Source organism: Malus sylvestris, chromosome 15 (assembly GCF_916048215.2).
Source record: "Malus sylvestris chromosome 15, drMalSylv7.2, whole genome shotgun sequence".
NCBI classification, from domain to species: Eukaryota; Viridiplantae; Streptophyta; class Magnoliopsida; order Rosales; family Rosaceae; genus Malus; species Malus sylvestris.
The window spans coordinates 317,300-336,891 of NC_062274.1; the positions used below are offsets into that span (position 1 = coordinate 317,300).

The window sequence follows — 19,592 nt, forward strand, 5'->3', positions numbered from 1 at the left end:
TGTACATTTCATCACCTGGTTGGTGGCATGAAGGAAAGTACGCGTTGTACATTTCATCACCTGGTTGGTGGCATGAAGATGAGTTCCTTCTTCGCCTGATTGGTGATAAGGGTGGCAAGTTTCCAAATAATATTAGAGTACGGGTTGTACATTTCATCACCTAGTTGGTGGTACGAAGGTGAGTTCCTTCATCACCTAGTTGGTGAGAATAAGGGCAAGGTGTCGAGGCACATTGTGGCAAATGTCGAATGACACAAAGTGTGTTGAACCCTTTCGAAGCACAGTTGGCTTATGTATGGATGTGTTGGAATGTATGATGTTTATGTATGAATGTATTGGAATGTATGATGTTTATGTATGAATGTGTTGGAATGTATGATGTTTATGTATGAATGTGTTGGAATGTATGAATGTGTTGGAATGTATGATGTAGATCCTTTGTATAGTCTTGTTGACACATACTTAGATTTTGTTTTGTATTGGAAACATTCGCATTGAAGCTTCAACACTTGAGTGTTTCATTGCTCAGAATGGAAAAGAGTTTATGGCCGAGTTGGCTAAATCACCTCTTTATTGAATTCATACCAAATGGTCTTTGTTACATAGGATGCCGAACGGCTGTAGCTTAACACTTGTACAATGTGAGTCTTATTTGTAATAGTACTTCAAGTGGTCAGCATTCCATGGATGGCCAAGGGTCTTGCCGTCGGATTTTCTGAGCTTGTAGGAGCCAGGGCGACTGATGCCGACGACCTCGAACGGTCCGTCCCAGTTAGGACTGAGTGTTCCTTCACTCGGGACTCTATCACAGAGTAATCTTTTCTTCAGTACCCAGTCTCCCACTTTGAAAGAGCGAGGTTTGACCCTTGAGTCGTAGTAGTTGGAGATGCGCTGCTTGTAGGCGACATTCCTCAGGTGAGCCTGATTTCTGTGTTCCTCGACTAGATCCAGGTTGAGGGTGAGTTGCTTGTCGTTCTCACTCTGTATGTAGTTCTGGATTCGGTATGTTGCTTGCTCAAGCTCAACTGGGACAACTGCTTCTGTACCAAAAGCAAGTGAGAATGGAGTTTCTCCTGTGGAAGTCCGATATGAAGTGCGGTATGACCAAAGGACTTGGGGTACGAATTCTGGCCAACAACCTTTAGCTTTGTCCAAGCTAGTTTTCAGAGTGCGCTTGATTATTTTGTTAACGACCTCGACTTGTCCGTTAGACTAGGGATGGGCTGGAGAGGCAAAACATAAGTTGATGTTGAACTTAGAGCAGAACATCTTGAACTTCTTGTTGTCGAACTGCCGCCCATTGTCCGTGACTATCGCATTGGGAATGCCGAATCTGCAGAGGATGTTCTTCCATACAAATTCTTCTATTTTTCCCTCAGTAATGGTTGCCAAGGGTTCTACTTCAGCCCACTTTGTGAAGTAGTCAACTGCAACGATTGCATAGCGGACCTTGCCTTTCCCTGCAGGCATTGGGCCGATCAAATCAAGTCCCCATTGGGCGAAAGGCCAAGGGCTGATCATAGGAGTGAGCGGCTCGGGAGGGGAGTGAGGGATAGTTGCGTAGCGTTGACACTTATCACATGAGCGAGATATTCTGATGGCATCTTGGTGGAGTGTTGGCTAATAGTATCCTTGGCGAAAAGTCTTGTGAGCTAGGGATCGAGACCCAACATGATCTCCGCAGACTCCTTCATGTATTTCCCGAAGGACAATTTCCGCCTCCGCAGGTGTAAGGCATCTTAGGTATGGCAGGGTGAAACCGCGCTTGTAGAGTTGGTCATTAATGATCAGGTAGCGGGCAGACTTGTATCGAATCTGCTTAGCTTGGACTTTGTCAATTGGGAGGGTGCCATGAGCAAGGAATTTATAAATTGGGGTGATCCAACTATCTTCTTGTTGTAAATTGTACACCTCCGCACCATGGTGCTTGGTTCTGCCAACAATTCGACATGAATTTTTCTCCCAATCTTGTCTTCCACTGCCGAGGCGAGGCGAGCCAAAGCGTCTGCATGACTGTTTGCCGCTCGAGGAACTTGGGTGATCTGGTAGTGGAAGTGCTTGAGCAAAAGTCGCGTTTGCGCAAGATATGCTGCCATGGAGCTATCCTTAGCATCAAAGTTGTTTGTGACTTGGTTGACCACTAATTGGGAGTCACTGAAGATATCAATTCGTTTAACCCCAAGGTGTTTGGCCAAACGCAAGCCTGCTAGAAGGGCTTCGTATTCGGCCTCGTTGTTCGATGCCTTGAATTTGAAACGAAGAGCGTATTCCATCGCCACTTTGTCGGGGGTAGTGAGGACTAAACCTGCTCCGCAGCCCTGTTGGTTGGATGAGCCATCAACATACAGACTCCATGCTGGGGTCGTTGATTCTACTTTCTGAGCTTCCGATGGTAATGAAGCTACTGCTTCAGGTGTAGAAGCAACGTCAACAGGATATGTGAAGTCGGCGATGAAATCTGCTACTGCTTGACCTTTTTCAGCTGGTTTTGGTTGGTAGGAGATGTCAAACTCACCCAATGCTATCGCCCATTTGATCATTCGTCCAGACGTGTCAGGACTCTGGAGTATCTGTCGAATAGGGTGATTGGTAAGCACGATGATGGCGTGTGCTTGGAAATAAGGGCGAAGTTTCCGAGCAGACATGACCAATGCTAGAGCTAATTTCTCAATGTTGGAGTATCGTGTCTCCGCATCTTGTAGGGCCTTGCTAGCGTAGTAGACAGGCCGTTCGACACCACTGTCCATTCGAATAAGAACAGAACTGACTGCTGAAGCCCAAACCGATAGATAGATGATGAGAGTGTCACCAACTTCTGGTTTGGAGAGCAGAGGGGCTTTACTCATGTACTCTTTGAGGTTCCTGAATGCCTTGACACATTCCTCCGTCCATGTAATGTACTTCTTATTTCCCTTGAGTGCTTTGAAGAAAGGAGCACATCTGTCTGTGGCCTTAGAGATGAATCTGGTTAAGGCTGCCACCTTGCTAGTAAGGCTTTGGATGTCTTTTGAAGTTATTGGCTCTTTCATGTCGAGGATTGCTTTGATCTTTTCAGGGTTAGCTTCAATGCCTCGTTGGCTAATCATGAAGCCTAAGAATTTGCCAGAGCCCACGCCGAAGGCACATTTGTTGGGGTTCAACCTCATTCGATACCTCTTTAGAATGGTGAAAGTTTCAGATAGGTTGGTGATGTGTTGGTCAGCATGTTTGCTTTTGACTAGCATATCATCAACGTAAACTTCCATGTTCTTCCCAATTTGTTCGGCGAACATTGAATTGACCAGTCTCTGATAAGTTGCTCCTGCATTCTTTAGGCCGAAAGGCATGACTTTATAGCAATATAGTCCCCTGTCAGTAGTGAAGGCCGTGTGTTCTTGGTCTGAGGGGTTCATGAGGATTTGGTTGTATCCTGAATAAGCGTCCATGAAGCTCAAGAGCTCACACCCTGCCGTAGAGTCTATAAGTCTATCAATGAGAGGAAGGGGGAAACTATCCTTCGGGCATCCTTTGTTTAGGTCGGTGTAGTCGACACACATTCTCCACAAGACCTTTTGAAGCAGGAGACTTTCCTTGGTCGGATTTTTCTTAACAAGGACAACATTTGCTACCCATGTTGGGTAATTGACTTCACGGACGAAGCTTATGTCCTTGAGTTTTTCAACTTCTGCTTTCATCGCCTCGTATCGTTCAACATCATAAGATCTTCGCTTCTGTTTTACTGGTTTGGTCTTGGGATCAATACTCAAGTGGTGACAGATGATATCGGGAGAGATGCCCGGCATATCTTTATATGACCAAGCGAAGACCTCGGTGTTCTCTTGCAAAAAGGAGATCAGCGACAACCGAAGGGGTGGTGACAAAGTGGTGCCAATATTCACCATGCGGTCTGGATGGTCTTTGGAGATAGAGATCTTCTCTAACTCTTCAGCGGGTTGTGCTTGCTGGGTGAATGAGTCATCTCGAGGGTCGTCGGGTTGACTGTTGCCATCATGAAGACCCGAGTTGGATTCATCTGGACTGGTCTTTACGACTTGGTTATGTATAAAGAGAGTCTCATTGGGGACAGGTAGGTGTTGTTGTTTGACTGAAGTGTTGTAACATGATCGAGCACTAAGTTGATCTCCCCTGATGTACCCATTGCCGAAAGGGGTTGGAAACTTCATCAACAACATATGTGTGGATACCATGGCCTTGAGATCATTGATGCCTGTGCGCCCAAAGATGACATTGTATGCCGTCGGGCAGTTGACCACTAGGAAGTTAGTGGTAATAGTAGCTGTGTAGGGGCCTGTACCAATGGTGAAGGGTAAGTGTATACTCCCTAAAGGTTGCACGATATCGCCAGAGAAGCTTATCAGAGGAGAAATCGAGCGATCGAGCAAGTGTTCAGCTACATTAAGTGCCTTGAAAGCTTCAGCAAACATGATATTGACTGAAGCACCTGTGTCTATCAGGATTCGTTTCACATCAAAATTTGCTATGTGAGCTTCCACGATCAGCGGGTCATTGTGAGGGTAGATGATACCTCTTTCTTCCTCAGGGTAGAAACATATTGGATCCCAGTTAGGCTTTTGATACTTGCCTCCTCTGATGTCTTCCACGTGAAACACTTGATGGCCAGGTCTCAAAGTTCGTTCACTACTTTTCATGGCCCTATTGGAAGATTCAGACATGGGTGTGCCGCCGCTTATGGAATATATCACATTCACCTGGCGTTGGTTACGGTTATCCCTTGGAGGGTGAAGGAGGAACTGATCAATTTTTCCTTCACGTGCCAAAGCTTCAATATGGTCACGGAGGATAATGTACTTCTCACTATCATGGCCATTATACTCGTGGTAGCAGCAAAACATGCCCGTGTTCTTCGTGGACTTGTAATCTGGCTGCCTTGGCTTTGGCTTTGGTATCAGGTGAGCTATACTGGGGTAGATGGCAGCACATGTAGCATTCAAAGAGGTGTATGTCTCATACCTCGGGGTAGGGCCTGTCTTGACACGTGATTGGCCCACTGCGTTGACTGCCTGGGGGCGGGCATTATTGTGACGATATCCTGAGTTATCGCGATAGTGCCCCTTGTTCTTTTTATTAAAATGAGATTGGTGAGGATGGAAGTCCTTCCTTTTGCCCTGAGATTGATATGTCTGCTGACTTGGCGAAGCATTAAATGAGGCAGGGGGGTGTGCTGCTACCATTTGGAAGGTTGAGGTCTTTTCATTCGGTTGGATCTGGCCTCCACTCCCTACTTGCTGATAAGGGGTGACTGTAGGGGGTTTCCCTTGATATGTCCTTGCCTCGGCGGAGGCATGGTTGTAAGCTTGTGTCATCACCTCAGAGTAAGTCTTCCAAGTGTTGGCATTGATCATGTACTTGAAGAAACAGTCACGTAAGCCTGCAGTGAAAGCCTTGAGGGCGGTCTTGTCATCTGCCTCAGCGCAGCGAGAATACTCATGGCTGAAGCGGCCAGCGTACTTTCGTAATGACTCGTCCGGCTTCTGGTGAATAGTGTACAAGTCATCTGCGGAATGCAAGCGATCGGTCTGGAAGATGTGTTGAGAGACAAACAGCTTTCTCAACTCTTCAAATGAGTCTACTGTCTCAGGTGGAAGACGGCAATACCAGTTTAAAGCTCCGCCAGAGAGGGTGGAGGGGAAGAGAAGGCACCGTTCTTCGTCGGTGTGTCCCCGGTATACCATGGTGGACTCAAAGAGGTTAAGGTGTTCAATCGGGTCTTCCCTTCCAGTATAGAGCTGTAAGTCAAGCTTCTGCTTTGTCTTCGCTTGGAGGGGAGTGTTGAGGATCCTTCTTGTGAGAGGGCCAGGCCTGGGTTGGTTCCAGTCAGGTATCTCGGCTTGACGTTCAGCCTTCAGCTTGTTTACTTCCTCAAGGAGCTGCAGGACAAGGGGGTCCTGAGCGGAGTCGTGCACCACCGAAGTTTTCTTCTTTAAGCCCACATCGCCTCTTGGAAGTAGGAAAGTTTGATCAAGATAGCGTGATCTTTCTTTGGACTCGCCACACTGACTTCTAGAGTGAGTATGTCGGAATGTTTCCGAGTCCCCAGTACCTTCATATTCTTCTGGGACTTGTTGCCCCTTCTCTAGATTGGCGGCTGGCCTGGGTCGTGGAAGAGGACCGAGTCTTTCAGAAACCCTTGGGTCATTGATCTTCGAGCTTATGTGGATGGGATTCTCTCGACGTTGCTTTAGGAAGTCTCGACAATCGCGATAGACAACTTTTGATCCTTCCACACCCTCTGTGAGGAGGTGTTTTCCTCTACTTCTCCTGCTTCGGGTTGAAGCAGCTGGGTTGAGAGAAGTCTCATGTTGATTATCACATTGATGTGTAGCTCGATCCTTATCAGGGATGTCCGTGTCGGATATCGGTGACCCTCCGTGTTGGGGGGCATTCAGTTGATTGTTGACCTCGACAGGGGCGACGAGCTTGTGTGTTTGAGCCTGCCTAGCCTCGTGAAGCATCTCGAAAAGTTTTTCATATTGTTCCTGGAGGACTTCATTCTTCATCGCTATCTTGTTGTTCTGAACCTCTAGCTCATCGACTTTAGCTTGAAGAGTAACTCTATTTCCTTCCTGCTTTCGTTGCTTCATACTAGGTCCAGCAGGGGTGTCATTCTGTGTGCTGTGGCTTCTTTCGCTCCCCATATCGGCGAGAGATGCTTGGCCAAAAGAGAGTGTACGAGCGGTGGAAACCAGCTTGACAAAGCTGAAGAGAGTGGGAATAAGTGTCGTTTTCCACAGACGGCGCCAAATGTTGATGCACAAAATCAGCGAAGACTTTGGTACAACAAAAAGTGTCAGGTTTTGTGACCTTCGCTTGGTTGCTTCGGTCACTAGTGAGGATAAGTACGTAAATGAATAGAGACAGAGAAGCAAACACAGGATGTACGTGGTTCACCCAGATTGGCTACGTCCACGGAGTAGAGGAGTTCTCATTAATTGTGAAGGGTTTACACAAATACATAGGTTCAAGCTCTGGTTTAGTGAGTTCTAGTGAATAGTTTAGTACAAAATGACATTAGAGATTGTTGTGGGAGAATGATCCCTATTTATAGAAGAGAGTTTCTAGTTTTGTTCTAATATTGACACATGTCGTGTTGTGATTGGCTTCTGATGTTGACACGTGTCGTGCTGTGATTGGCTTCTGATGTCGACACGTGTCGCATTGTGATTGGCCTTCTGGTTGAAGGGAAACTCTTCTGGGTCCTTGACGGTATAACGTTGACCGGTGCTCAGTAGTTTCGGGATTAGTCAAGTATGGTACAAACAAAAGCAGTAGCCATGGTTGCAACCATGGTGTGTCAGCCAACTGAGGAACAACCTTAATGGGGTGGCTTTGTTGCTGGTCACTCTTACAAACCACACAACAGAGTGATGACATATGCCAATCTGATGAACAACTACTTCAACCCCAACTCGGTGTACACAAAAGAGGATTTCAGAAGTCGCTTCCGGATGAGGCGTTATGTCTTTGAGCGTTTGCTTTGTGATGTCTAGCAGGTCAATCATGTTGGGTTTTTACGGCTCAAAATTAGGATGATGCAAAGAATTAGGTTTGTGTTACCTATTTGGTTTTGGTGTCCTATTTGGGTTTGGATTTTGACTTCTTGGTTTCCTTGGTGGAGAGATTTTGTTAATTACCTATTTGATTAGGATTTGGATTTACTTCCTATTAGGATTCTTATTGTAACCTAAGTCCTATGCACTATAAATAGGACATTAGGGTTAGTGTATTTTGTGTGGCTCATTCGTGTGACAATTTGGTGAGAGTCAATTTGCGAGTTTGTGAGTTAAAGAGCAATTTGGGAGAATCTTCTCCGTTTGTTTGAGTTCTCTACTCGTTTGGTTTAGGGTTTGTAATTTGTGGGATTTGGGTTGTGAGAGTTTAAACACTCATTTGTAATCTCCGTTTATTTAGTGAAATTCTTTGCCGTGCTTCGTCCATGGAGTAGGCTTTACGCCAAACCACGTAAATCTCTTGTGTTAGTTTGAGATTGTTTGTTTTAGCTTTCACCTAAGACGTTGATATTTGGTACTTTGTTATAATTCGCTTCCGTTTAAGCATAAAAGTACAACAAATCCATACTTTCGACAGAAGCGAGACATAGCAGGCTGTCCTGGTTTCTCACCTCATCATAAGGTTACTGTTGCACTATGAATGATAAACTATGGCTCCCCAATTGATTCGATGGATGAAACCCATGGTATGTCTGAGTCTACATACCTTGATACTCTTACTGAATTATGTGACACAATTGTTCAGCTTTACAAAGATGAATACCTCCGCGAGCCAAATTAAGAATATTTGGATCGGCTCATTCGCAAAGCTGAAAACCATGGGTTTTCGGGCATTATAGGGTCATTAGGCTACTTGCATTGGGATTGGAAGAACTGTCCCACTAGATGGCAAGAAGGCTTTTGCAGAAGGTCGAGAAAGCCAACTGTTGTGTTAAAGGCGATTGCCTCGTATGACACATAGATTTGGCATGCTTTCTTTGGAGTCCATGGATCCCAAAATGACATTACAGTTCTTGGGCTTTCACCCCTCTTCAATACCCTGACGAAAGGTAAAGCACCTCAACTTGACTACTACATCAATGACCTTCAGTACAATATGGGGTATTACTTGGCAGATGACATCTACTTGAAGTGGGCGACACTTGTCCAAGCAATTCTAAACCCTCAGAATGACGCCGGAAATTTGTTTACCTTACACCAAGAGGCATATCGAAAAGATGTTGAGAGAGCTTTCAGTATTCTACAAGCACGATGAAAGATTATCAGCGAACCGGTAAGATGGTGGAGTTGAGAAAATTTGGACTACATCATGATGTCTTGCATCATATTACACAATATGATTGTGGAGGATGAGCAAGATAGGTATATTGATGGAGAGTCCGATGACGACCAAGACGATCCAAATAGGTCAAGAAGGGCTTGTGCAAAAATATATGAGGGGCCTAATTTGCCTTTCAATCCAAGAATTAGTAGTATATCTGTAAATGATCACATGAGGCTATAGAATGATACGTTCCCGTGCCACAAACAAGTACCTACAATATGATCTTGTTGCACATCTTTGGGCAAAAAATAGCATGGAATAGGCGTTTAAGTTTTATGTTGTTAAATGTTTTTAAAAATGTTGTTTAAGTTTCATGTTGTTAAATGTTTTTATTTATGTTGTATAATTTTCATGTTGTTTAATGTTATTTAATGTTGATTAATATTGTCTAATGTTGTTTAATATTGTCTAATATTGTCTAATGTTGTTTAATATTATCTAATATTGTTTCATGTTACTTAATATTATGTAATGTTTAATGGTTTAGGAAGTTATAGGGGAAAAAATAATTTTTAAAATTATTTAAACAAATTTTGTAAAAAAAAAATTTGAAAATAACGGCTAGCCGTTGGGTTTTGAAATCTGGCCCGGAACCCGCTAAGTGGCTCATTTGGGCCAGCCGGTTAACCCTTTGGTCCTTTTTTGTCCAGTGGGGCCCATGATCCCTCTGGCCTGGTCCTCAGTTGGAGACTGTTTTCGCGTTGTTTTGTATTCTATGACCTTCTAGATCATTCGATTAGAGAAGGTCTAAAGTAGCAGGTCCCCAACAAAAGGCCGCACGATGGCCTATTAATTGGTGCAGAGTTTTATAATACAAAACCTCGATAACATTAGTAATTATTCTACCACTTATAAGTTAATCTACTCAGCATTTGCTCTACTAAATACGTACGTCCAGTCACCCCTCCCCCCTCTCAAAAAGGATAATCGACATTATCCTCCAAGATAAACGGGATATGGGTGATCGTATGCCTTAAGATAAAAAGAGCAATACTTATTCAAAGCGGTGTTTATAATATCAGTATTAGTAAAAACATTGATATTTAAATTTGTGAAAATATCGTTAGATATATCGAATATGGATATTGCTATTGGTCTCAATAGAAATGAAGGAAATTTAAAATGAAATTTTAGAAATTACCAAACACGAGTTTGAATGAAATATAAAAGTCTTTCTAATATTTAACAAATGTGTCAAAAAATATCTATCAATTTTAGTCTAAACTCAAACATTTCTCCCATATAAAATGAAGTGAAGTTCAGATTTTACCCTCAATTTAAATTTTCAATCATATTAAAGAAATTTTAAATATTAATTCTAGGCTACAGTAGCAAATAAAATTTACCACGTAACCGTCGTATTATCCTATTTCTCTCTCTGTCCATTCTCTCGTAAAGTAAAGGAAGATTTTCGAAAAACACAAAGTAAAAGGTGTTTTGTTTCCTTTTCATTTTAGTGATTTTCCTTCCTTAAACACCTCAGAAAAGACGAGAGAGAGAGAGAGGTGACGTATCTTATTGGACTTGTAGTGTAGGGCATCAGAAACGAGGGAGGGATGGGAAGGGAGCTGGTATGGGAAGGGGTGAAGAAAGAGAAATTTTTAGTTGTGACGGGAACACAAATGATACATTATGTGTTTTTATATAAGTGGTAAAAATTTTAATTTTTAAGTTATTAACCTTTTAACACATAGAACCTACTATTTATATAAGAACACGTGGTATACCACCTCATGTGATCGTCACATTGAAAAATCTATGGTGAAGAAGGAGAAATTTTTTAGTTTGTCAGGCTAGCACATTAAACATCATTATATAAGTGGTTAAAAAGATTTTCTCAAGTATACAATCATGAAATCTTTTTTTTTTTTTTTGAAGTATCTAATCATTTGAATTATAACACTTAGTTTACCTGATTGTATTTTGATACACTAAAATATCTCTCAGTGAAAAAGGGATTTAATTGGGTGTGAGCGAGGACAGGAAGGCAGGCAAGAAAAGAGTGAAGGGGAGGGTTTCATCAGAACCGAGGGAGGGGGAAAAGTGGGGAGGAGAATAAGTATGATGATGATACATGATAGGGTTTGATATCCATCCTTCGTAAAATATGCCTCCTGTAGCCTTCCCTCTACGAGTAGGATTCCAACCATCCGTCGATTCTGTTCAGATTTCTTCTCTGCTGTCTTCTCTTCTCATTTTCTTTTTGACCTAACTTACCCCTCTCTCTCTCTCTCTCTCTCTCTGTGTGAAAAGAGTACTGAAACCTAGCTCTCAATAAATTAATTACACCGACAACCTCCCATCCCATTTATTGTGAGTACGTAATAAAATAAATAGAACCATCTGCCTCTCCTAACCCTAATCAGCCTTCACTCCTCTCCAATATATACGTACGTTATCGCTGTCCATCTCTATCTGTTTCTGTGTTAGAAGAATTGTATGCGTGGGTCTCGTAGCTTGCTCTGTAAACGTGGATGATCACGTGGGTTTCGCAAAGCGTTTCTTACAGAGTTCTTTGGCATTCTGTCCACCTCCTCTTTCTTCGATCTCTTTCTCCCTCTCTTGCTGTGTATGTATGTGGTTTAATGGATGGAGGTGGGCATACTGCCAACAGAGTTCTGTTGGATTCTCTTTGTAAAACCCTCGTGAGTGTATATATGTATCGTTACGCAGTACTCGATCCTCCTCAAGACACAAGGGTAAGAACTATTCATCTGCAACGGCATCAGTTTCTGGTGGTGCTGCTAATCCTGATTCCCCAGTTCATTACATTTCCCTATTTTGTACAAATCAGATGTTTTTTTTTCATCCCATAATTTATTGGTCTGTTAATTTGCAGGGTCCAAGAATTATGTTGCCTGTTGAGCACTCTTGAACAGCGCAACCATCACCAGTGTACTCTTGAAATTTGTTTCTCTTTGACCAATTACACTTCATTTTGTGCCTGTTGAGCACTCTTGAAATTTGTTTCTTTTTAATAATTGATTGGTGCCGCGACTGCTGATGATTGGGAAGTAGCTAGCTAATGGAGCCCTAGTTTCCGATTGTGTTTTGCTTACTTGTGTAGATATCTACACAATTTCTGAAATCTTTAGTTTCTTACCTCATCAATGAGGGGATCAATCTTCTACACACCCCTGTTTACTTCTCACATACCCTTTTAAATTTTCAGCCGTCGGATCAGATAAATTGAAGAAGATCAACGACGAAAAATTAACAAAGGTGTGAGAAATAAAAAAATGTGTGGATAATATCCCCTTGAGGTTTTCTGAGCCTATTTCTGTTTGTTCTTTGTTTTTTACTAGGGGGCGGGACAGAGGGGCTCAAACAACATAACGAAATCAATTAACCTATAGCTAGGGTTATCAACTCCTAAGAGATCATATGGGAGGAAGCCAAGGAAGCAGGATGAGGGAGGTCAAAGACTCTAAACAAAGGTAGCATTTGATGATGGACAAGAAACATCATTAGAACGCTGTCAGAACAAAAGTGATGGCTAAGGCTTCCTCAAGTGTTGTTATCTTTGACATTAATGTTATCTTTATTAGCAGTGATTCCTGTTTCTTTTCTTTTCTTTTCTGATGTGTAATGATGCTGATTACAAGATTAAATCAATACCAATACAAAGCGGTATATTAGTGATCATGGCATGCATGCATGCCTGCCACAGTTGTGTTTAGTGTCAGTGATTTGTGTTTTAATTATGGTTTTCTGGTGGACCAACGTCTTTTAATGTCACGACCGATGAGGCCATTGCAGCCCTACCACTTACTCAAGTCGAGAAGAAGAAGGAGAATGCGTTTCTACTGTCTGATATCTTCCACTCTTCTCCCCCAAGGCCTGTACCTATTGCCATAATACCTACTTAGGAAAGTAGGGTTATGATTGAACCACTGACGATGCCAATAAATAACGCAGGGAAGAAACATCATCCCACACACCACTCTCTTGGCTCGTTCGTGATTGACGGTTAATTACCATATAACTTGGGTGATGGATGGGTGATATTTATCACCACTCACATTTCTTCGACTTGTTTTGGAGAGTCTCTATAACGTCGTTATAAACGAATGGGGGTGGACTACTTTCAACTGGTTGAAGGCAAAAACGGAAAAGGAGAAGAAATGATTAATGCGAGCCTCCTATATACCTAATTAATTTTGAATAAACGCCATGCAAAATTGAATAATTAGTGTTTTCTGGAGTGGAGCGGGATCGCTTTCCGCTGTGGTGGGCCGGTGGCCACAATCCTTTGTTGGCTATATGCCCCTCAACGCCTTACCTGCTTACCACTCACATGCACGTTACATCACGAGCTCAGTCAATATTCCTTCGTTTTATTCAAAGAGTAATCTTTCTTCCGTTGACCTTAATCCCAGGGCAACTGTGACCCGGGGTATATTCTACCTCTACATATGTAGAAGACAACGTGAAAAAATAAGGAAAATTACCATGTTCTGCAAGGCTGCAAGTGACGAAAAGGGAATCCGTAAACTAGCAAAAAGGAAATCTGCAGTTTCACTTCACTCACATAAGATATTAAGAAAAATTAATGAAAAAAGTTTGAAAACTTTTAGTTTTAACGATAATGACAAAATAAATGGTAAAGTGAATAGTACTAATATTGACTTTTTAGTGTAAAAATATAATTTTTCATTAAAATAAATAATACCGAAAACTTTTCGTTAAAGTTCATAAGATATTATTATTCGTCTTCATGATTGATGAAAGCACGTTTAATCCCTTCATCTGTTCAAGGAAAAGCATTGGAACGAGAACCGCCACCATCACCATTGCCACGGTTTACAATAAAGTTTTGAAAAGAAGAAAGGTTTTTAATTAATAGATTAAAACTCCTCATGAACCTATATAAGTACTGCCCACAGAGACAAATGATGTTGATTGTTGAAATCTATCCTTTAGTTTAGACATGATGATTTCTCACATCTCTGTAAACCCATTAAATACAAACAAGTCAGTATTTGTAAACCAAAAAAAAAAGTGATAGATTTACATATATCAGTCTTGTACAATAAAAAGCGCAAAACAAGTGCACTCAATGGTTATATGTTTACATCACCGTTCAAGGGTCGTTGTTATAAAAAAAAACTTTATAGTTGTCTAAATATTTAGAAATTGCTAGACAAAACAAAAATGAAAATAAGTAAAATCAAGTAGGTAACCCAATTAATTTAACCAAACAGAGACTATACTAGTGTACCATCTCAAGTGTCAAGTGACTCATACAAGCAACATTCAATAAGATAAATTCATTAATTTACGTGACAAGTACACATCACTTGTCATGTCATATGATATACCAATATTATTACCATCTGCATCTAGTATTTGGTTATTGTGAATTATAATTGTGATATCGTATCTTGCACATTATTATATTTGGTGGTACTCTTTTTACCAAAAGAATTGTATGATTGCATTACATATTTGTGTCCATATGGGGGTGGGGTTGGCATCATATATTCTCTCACGGGACCAAGTTAACTTTCTCTTCGTTTTTACTATAAAATTGGATGATTGCTTTTATGGGTCGTGCTATTCAGAGGTGATAAGTCTCCTGGAACACAAAACACCTTTTTTCTCGCTTTTATCAGTCACACGTTAGTTAACTGGACGTGTTTCAAGTAACTGTTTTACTCTTATCATTTTTGTTTGATGCGCATTGCTATTGGAGATGGTCGCAACACACAAACTTTGCATAGAGGACCGCTCAATATGACAATACTCAATAACACAATACTTTATTTAGGGGCACTAGCTGCGGCCTAACGATACAACAAGGTCTCAGCTCTTCCTTCCAGCGTCTTCGTTTCATGTCCAAGTATATAGGGTGGAGGATGTCAAAGATGAGGAAGTGGATTCTCATCCTATTTGGTGTAAACAAGTATTAGCAACCGTGGGAAGCATTGAGCCGCCAGTCAGTTCCCAGTGCGTAGAATAAATGTTGTTTCGTCTTATAAGTAGAAGCTACATCCATAATTAATCTTTCTAAGTTACTTGTTCCAAACAGCATATCTGTGGCCGCTGGTTGCCAGTGTCCACTCCCTACTGGCCGGGCACCATGAACTATCCCCAATTTTCATGCAGACTTTCTCCCCTATTATAGCAGAGTAGAGGTTCGGCTGGGCCTCCAGGATCGTAATAGATGATCGGCTGTGAATGTCTTGACGCTTCCTGATGTCAATCTGCAGACATGTGCCAATGCTAACAAATGAGAAACGTTTGTTCAAAAAGCATCAAGTCCAAAAAGGGAACTGCCTATGGCCGTATACTGCATACCAGTTTCACAATCTGATCATGAATGGAGTCACCCCAATCATAGAAATGATCGTAGAAAACTGTTGGTATTCCTGGGTGCATGAGTATGTATGCGTAACCCTGCGGAAAGCATGGACTTGGAAGTTAGCGAACTTGCACTCCAATTTTTAGGTAGGTAATAAGAATTATTCCCATATTAATTAGAATATAGCAGCTGCCAGCAATAACAACAATGACAAGAATATTATGCATCTGGATTTCCCATCTAAATGCAAAGCATTTGAACTTAATAAACAAGTTTTCGTACCTCCATAATATGATTTGAAGGGAAGGGCCAATGAGCCTGCAAGACAAAATGATTATAATGTGAGTGGATTTCCTACTTTCACTATGGAGCCAAAAGGTCACTTTCTGAAAAGATAGGTACCACAGTAACATAAATGAGATACTTTTGTATGCAGTGAAAATGTAGTTTTATACAGAGAAAGTATTAATCAGGGTTGTTTAGGCCCAAACTTGACCTGTTCAGCCCAAAAGATTGTAAGTCTAAGTTCTCACTTCTCAATGATATTTACTTCAGCAGAACAGAATAGCAATCGTACCTGCGTTGAGCCTGTATCATGGTTATCAAGGAATGTGACAGCTCTCGACGGCCACCATCCAATTAAACCTGGTGGCTTCCCTTGGGGGTCACGCAGGCGCCACAATTGTCCTTTAACAGCTTCCTGCAATGAATGCATGGATAAATGTCCAAACACCAAACAAGAAATTAGGAAGGGGCGGTGGCAACTGGAAGAAAAAGGAAAAGGAAATGGTATTCGTTGATGAAGAGATATTTTGATGAGTATGGACGTTATTACAATCTAGAAAAAAGGTGGCCAGTACTACGAATACAGCAGACTGAACAGACTTGGAAGGGGTACTAGTATTCATAGAATCATAGGTGAAGAGAGATTTTGATGAAGATTGCTACATGTTTTCTTTTCTGATATATAATAAAAAGGTTCACCAGTACATGTTTTCTTATATATAAAGGGTTCACCAGGACTCATTATTCGTGATTGCAGACGTCCATTCTTAACAAACTGTTATGTATGTGTGTGTTAAGGGATGGGCTGCAGTTGGATATGCCAGTTTGTTTGCAAATGGAAGATACCTGAAGAATTCCCTTGGTTGTGAAGTCAAACGCAGTTGATAGCTGTCCAGTGCCATTGATCCAATTTACTATCCGCTGTCTGTGGCTATCTGCATAACATTACCAATCATGATAAAGATCAAACAGTCAGCTCAATGCTAAATCCTCAGTAGAAAGAGATTTGATCACTGAACCCATTTAAGACAGCAAATTACAATACAGGTCAAATGGAAGGGCAAAAAGGAATGCTATCAACAGGGATAAGCTACCCTTTATACGGTAGTATGCAGTGTCAAACTTATTAAGTTCTTAAAGCCCAATACCCTGCACATCTCAAAACCATATAATCCAATACCTTGGTTGTAATCCAGGCCATGATCGTTATAGTTGCAAGAGTCCCAATACTCCCCAACAGAAAAAATTGGTTTTGCTCCTTCAATGTATTCTTTCACATATTTTGCTGAATAACTATTGTAACATTGAAAACACGTAATGGCCAATTAAATCAAAGACAAGGAAAAAAGAGTAAGCAGTGAATAAACCCAGTTACAAACGAAACGAAACTCAATTTTATGCATGTATATGTCTTACCCCCTTGCAAAATCAAATCGGAAATCCTGAAAACCAACATTATTACGTAGCCACTGCAGCCATCCTGTAATATCTTTTCGAACAAAAGGTTGGCTATGATCAATATTCGGAACCCCATGGAAATTGTCACCAGTACTTCGATTACCCTGATATATAAAATACAGAGAAAAACAATGAGCTTAACAGACATTGCATCATGAATCATGCAGAGTCATTCAAGCAGTGACAGATTTCATTACCAGTCCACCGGTACAAGATGTGACAGCACGTTCATCCCATGACAATGAAATTCCATCATAGCGGTTGTACATTCCACCATGCCCTCGGGTAGTCCCAACACGATGATTGATAACAATGTCAGCCATTGCTCTAACTTTATGTTGCTTCATTTTTTGAAGTAAAGATTTTATTAAGTTCTCGGATCCATATTTAGAATTGAGGGAATATATGTCCTGCGGAAGGTAACCTACAATAAGAGAAAAAGAAAAAAAACATGATGGTCCAATCATCTATATGCAGAGAGAATAAGAAACCAGCCTAGAAAATTTGTGCATCCAACCTTCTGGTGCAAAGGATTGAGTTGCTGGTGGCAACCATGCTGACGTAAAACCAGATCTTCCTATATCCGGAACTTTTGTTTCTAAATTTCTCCACCAATCATGTTTATGAGACTCCCAATTGAAGGCCTGCAGATATAGTTCAGTCAAACCATATTCTTGATTAAGCTGAGAGCTATAATAGCTTTAATGCAACCAAAACAATTTACCATCATTACAGTATTAAGTAAATAAAAAAAAGTTTGAAACATACAGCTGCGACCGTTTTACTTATCCAACAATACAGAACACCGCGGTTTAATCACTTCAACTATATATTTTATGTATAAAATGGCTCCGACAAGTTGTTGTACATATCTTAGTATTATATGGAAACTGTCAAATTTACCTGAAAAAGGATTTCTCTTCCATTGCGCACTGCTGCACCTGCAAAAGCATACTTTAGTGTCAAGAAAAGGAAGATACGTAAAATGTTCTCAATGAACCAAGCATTCTAATGTCAGAAAATACCACATTTATATGAACACAAGATAACGAGAGAGCCTAATCTATGCCTATTCAACATGTGCAGTTATAATTCTTAATGTTCGTGATTGAAATTTCCAAATTCACAAGAGAAAGTACGATCTGCCTTTTCATACGGCCTATTTGAATCCCTTATCCCCTTTAATCACAGAGAATTAATGGAAAGCATCACCGGGCAAAAGCAAAAGCATACCAATATCATTCTGCTGCGCGCTTTCTCGTGAATCCTGCATTTTATCAAAATGGAAAATTAGAGAAAAGAAGTCCTCTACTCTTGTGTATGTGTGTGAATGAGTGAGAGAGATTGAGAAGGCGTGTATACATTGCTGCGTAGGTAACCCATTCGACTTAGGATGTAGTTTCCCAACTCGGCACCGGATTGCAAATAAGGCACCAACAGTTAATCCTACATGGATGAACAACATGAGTGCACCAAAACATTGGCCAGATGACCATAAAGCTATAAAATCCCAATTGACTAGCACAAAAAATAGAGAAGAAGACATTAAAATCTTGCTGATGATAAACGTTCATCCGTTTCGTCTCATATTTCGCGAGAACAAAGTCATACAGGTTAAAATTAATAAAACCCAACTCGAATGTAAGCACAAGTGTATTTAATTTGCTCAACTACAAGTCTACAACTAGAAGATGATTCCATGAGCTTGAAATGTGAAAAAATGCAGGGCTTCGGACCTTTTACGCATTCTTAAATTCTTAATAACGAATTTCAAGGGGGAGAAAATTGAGACGTACCGAAGGCTCTACGGCTGGCTGCGATTGCGGTTGTGGGTTTGTGGTTGTGCCGTTGGGCAACATAAATAGCACAAACAAAAAGCTGAAAATTCGAGGGAGACCACCGAATTCGAATCACGCCGACGAACGACACAAGTTGAAAAGGTGAAAAGAGAATATTGAAAGCTGTGCTGTAAAAGGAAGAAAAAGGATTCGATTGCGAAACGCGATGGAGGGAAGGGGAGACAAGGATTGGAGGGAATGTTCATACTCCCCGAGGCCGCTTTGGTGCCTCATGCTGCAGCCTGCAACATGAACCGTAGAAACGATGTACGGATACATTGAAACGTGGCATTTCACTATAGACTTATAGGGGGAGGGGCGTTTGTTGCGTCAGTCTCGTACTGGACTAGCTTAAGGATTAAGCTGGACTGGCTTAGACTAGATTAAGCTGGACTAATTTAATGAAGCGTTTGGTGCAGTGTTAGACTAAGAAACTGAATAATAACAAATTCTAATATTATATTATTTAATATATAAATTATTAATATTTTATTATGATCTAGGTAACCGGAGATGACGAGGAGTCTATCGGGAATGGTCGTTGAACATGACGAGGTCGAGAGATGATAGTCTTAGCTAGTCCCATGATTATTGGGGGGTCTCGCTAAGACCTCTTAGTGAAGGGTTTTGTCCATGCTAGTCCCCTTTAGTCTCATTAATGTTAGTCCCAGCATGGAACAAACACAGTATTGGACTAACAGCTAGTCCAGTCCAGTCCAGTCAAACCCCCCTAGAGGTGGCGTAAGGCCTATAACTTTAGCCTTGGGCCTTAGTATTTCCCTTTCCAATCTGGGCCTATCTTCGGCCCAACCGAAACAGAAGGACCCACCAATGCGCGTGGGCCTGCGAGACTG

The 19,592-nt window shown here is 41.3% G+C and overlaps 1 protein-coding gene and 1 long non-coding RNA gene across 2 annotated transcripts; one reads left to right on the forward strand and one right to left on the reverse strand.

Annotated features, from left to right (window-relative positions):
- The first annotated feature begins 10,895 nt into the window (after positions 1-10,895).
- Positions 10,896-12,532, forward strand: LOC126601979 (uncharacterized). The gene is made up of 2 exons (XR_007615913.1): positions 10,896-11,552; positions 11,693-12,532. It is a non-coding gene; the product is annotated as an uncharacterized LOC126601979 (long non-coding RNA).
- Positions 12,533-14,567: 2,035 nt separating this feature from the next.
- Positions 14,568-19,015, reverse strand: LOC126605587 (probable alpha-amylase 2). Its single transcript, XM_050272993.1, has 13 exons — positions 18,697-19,015; positions 18,263-18,346; positions 18,134-18,167; positions 17,804-17,841; positions 17,418-17,544; positions 17,098-17,324; positions 16,859-17,004; positions 16,623-16,735; positions 16,289-16,377; positions 15,735-15,857; positions 15,440-15,475; positions 15,154-15,252; positions 14,568-15,059 (listed from the first exon to the last, which is right to left on the reverse strand). The coding sequence occupies exons 2-13, from the start codon at positions 18,281-18,283 to the stop codon at positions 14,868-14,870; spliced, it is 1,245 nt and encodes a 414-aa protein (XP_050128950.1). The 5' UTR covers positions 18,284-18,346; positions 18,697-19,015; the 3' UTR covers positions 14,568-14,867.
- Positions 19,016-19,592: the final 577 nt, after the last annotated feature.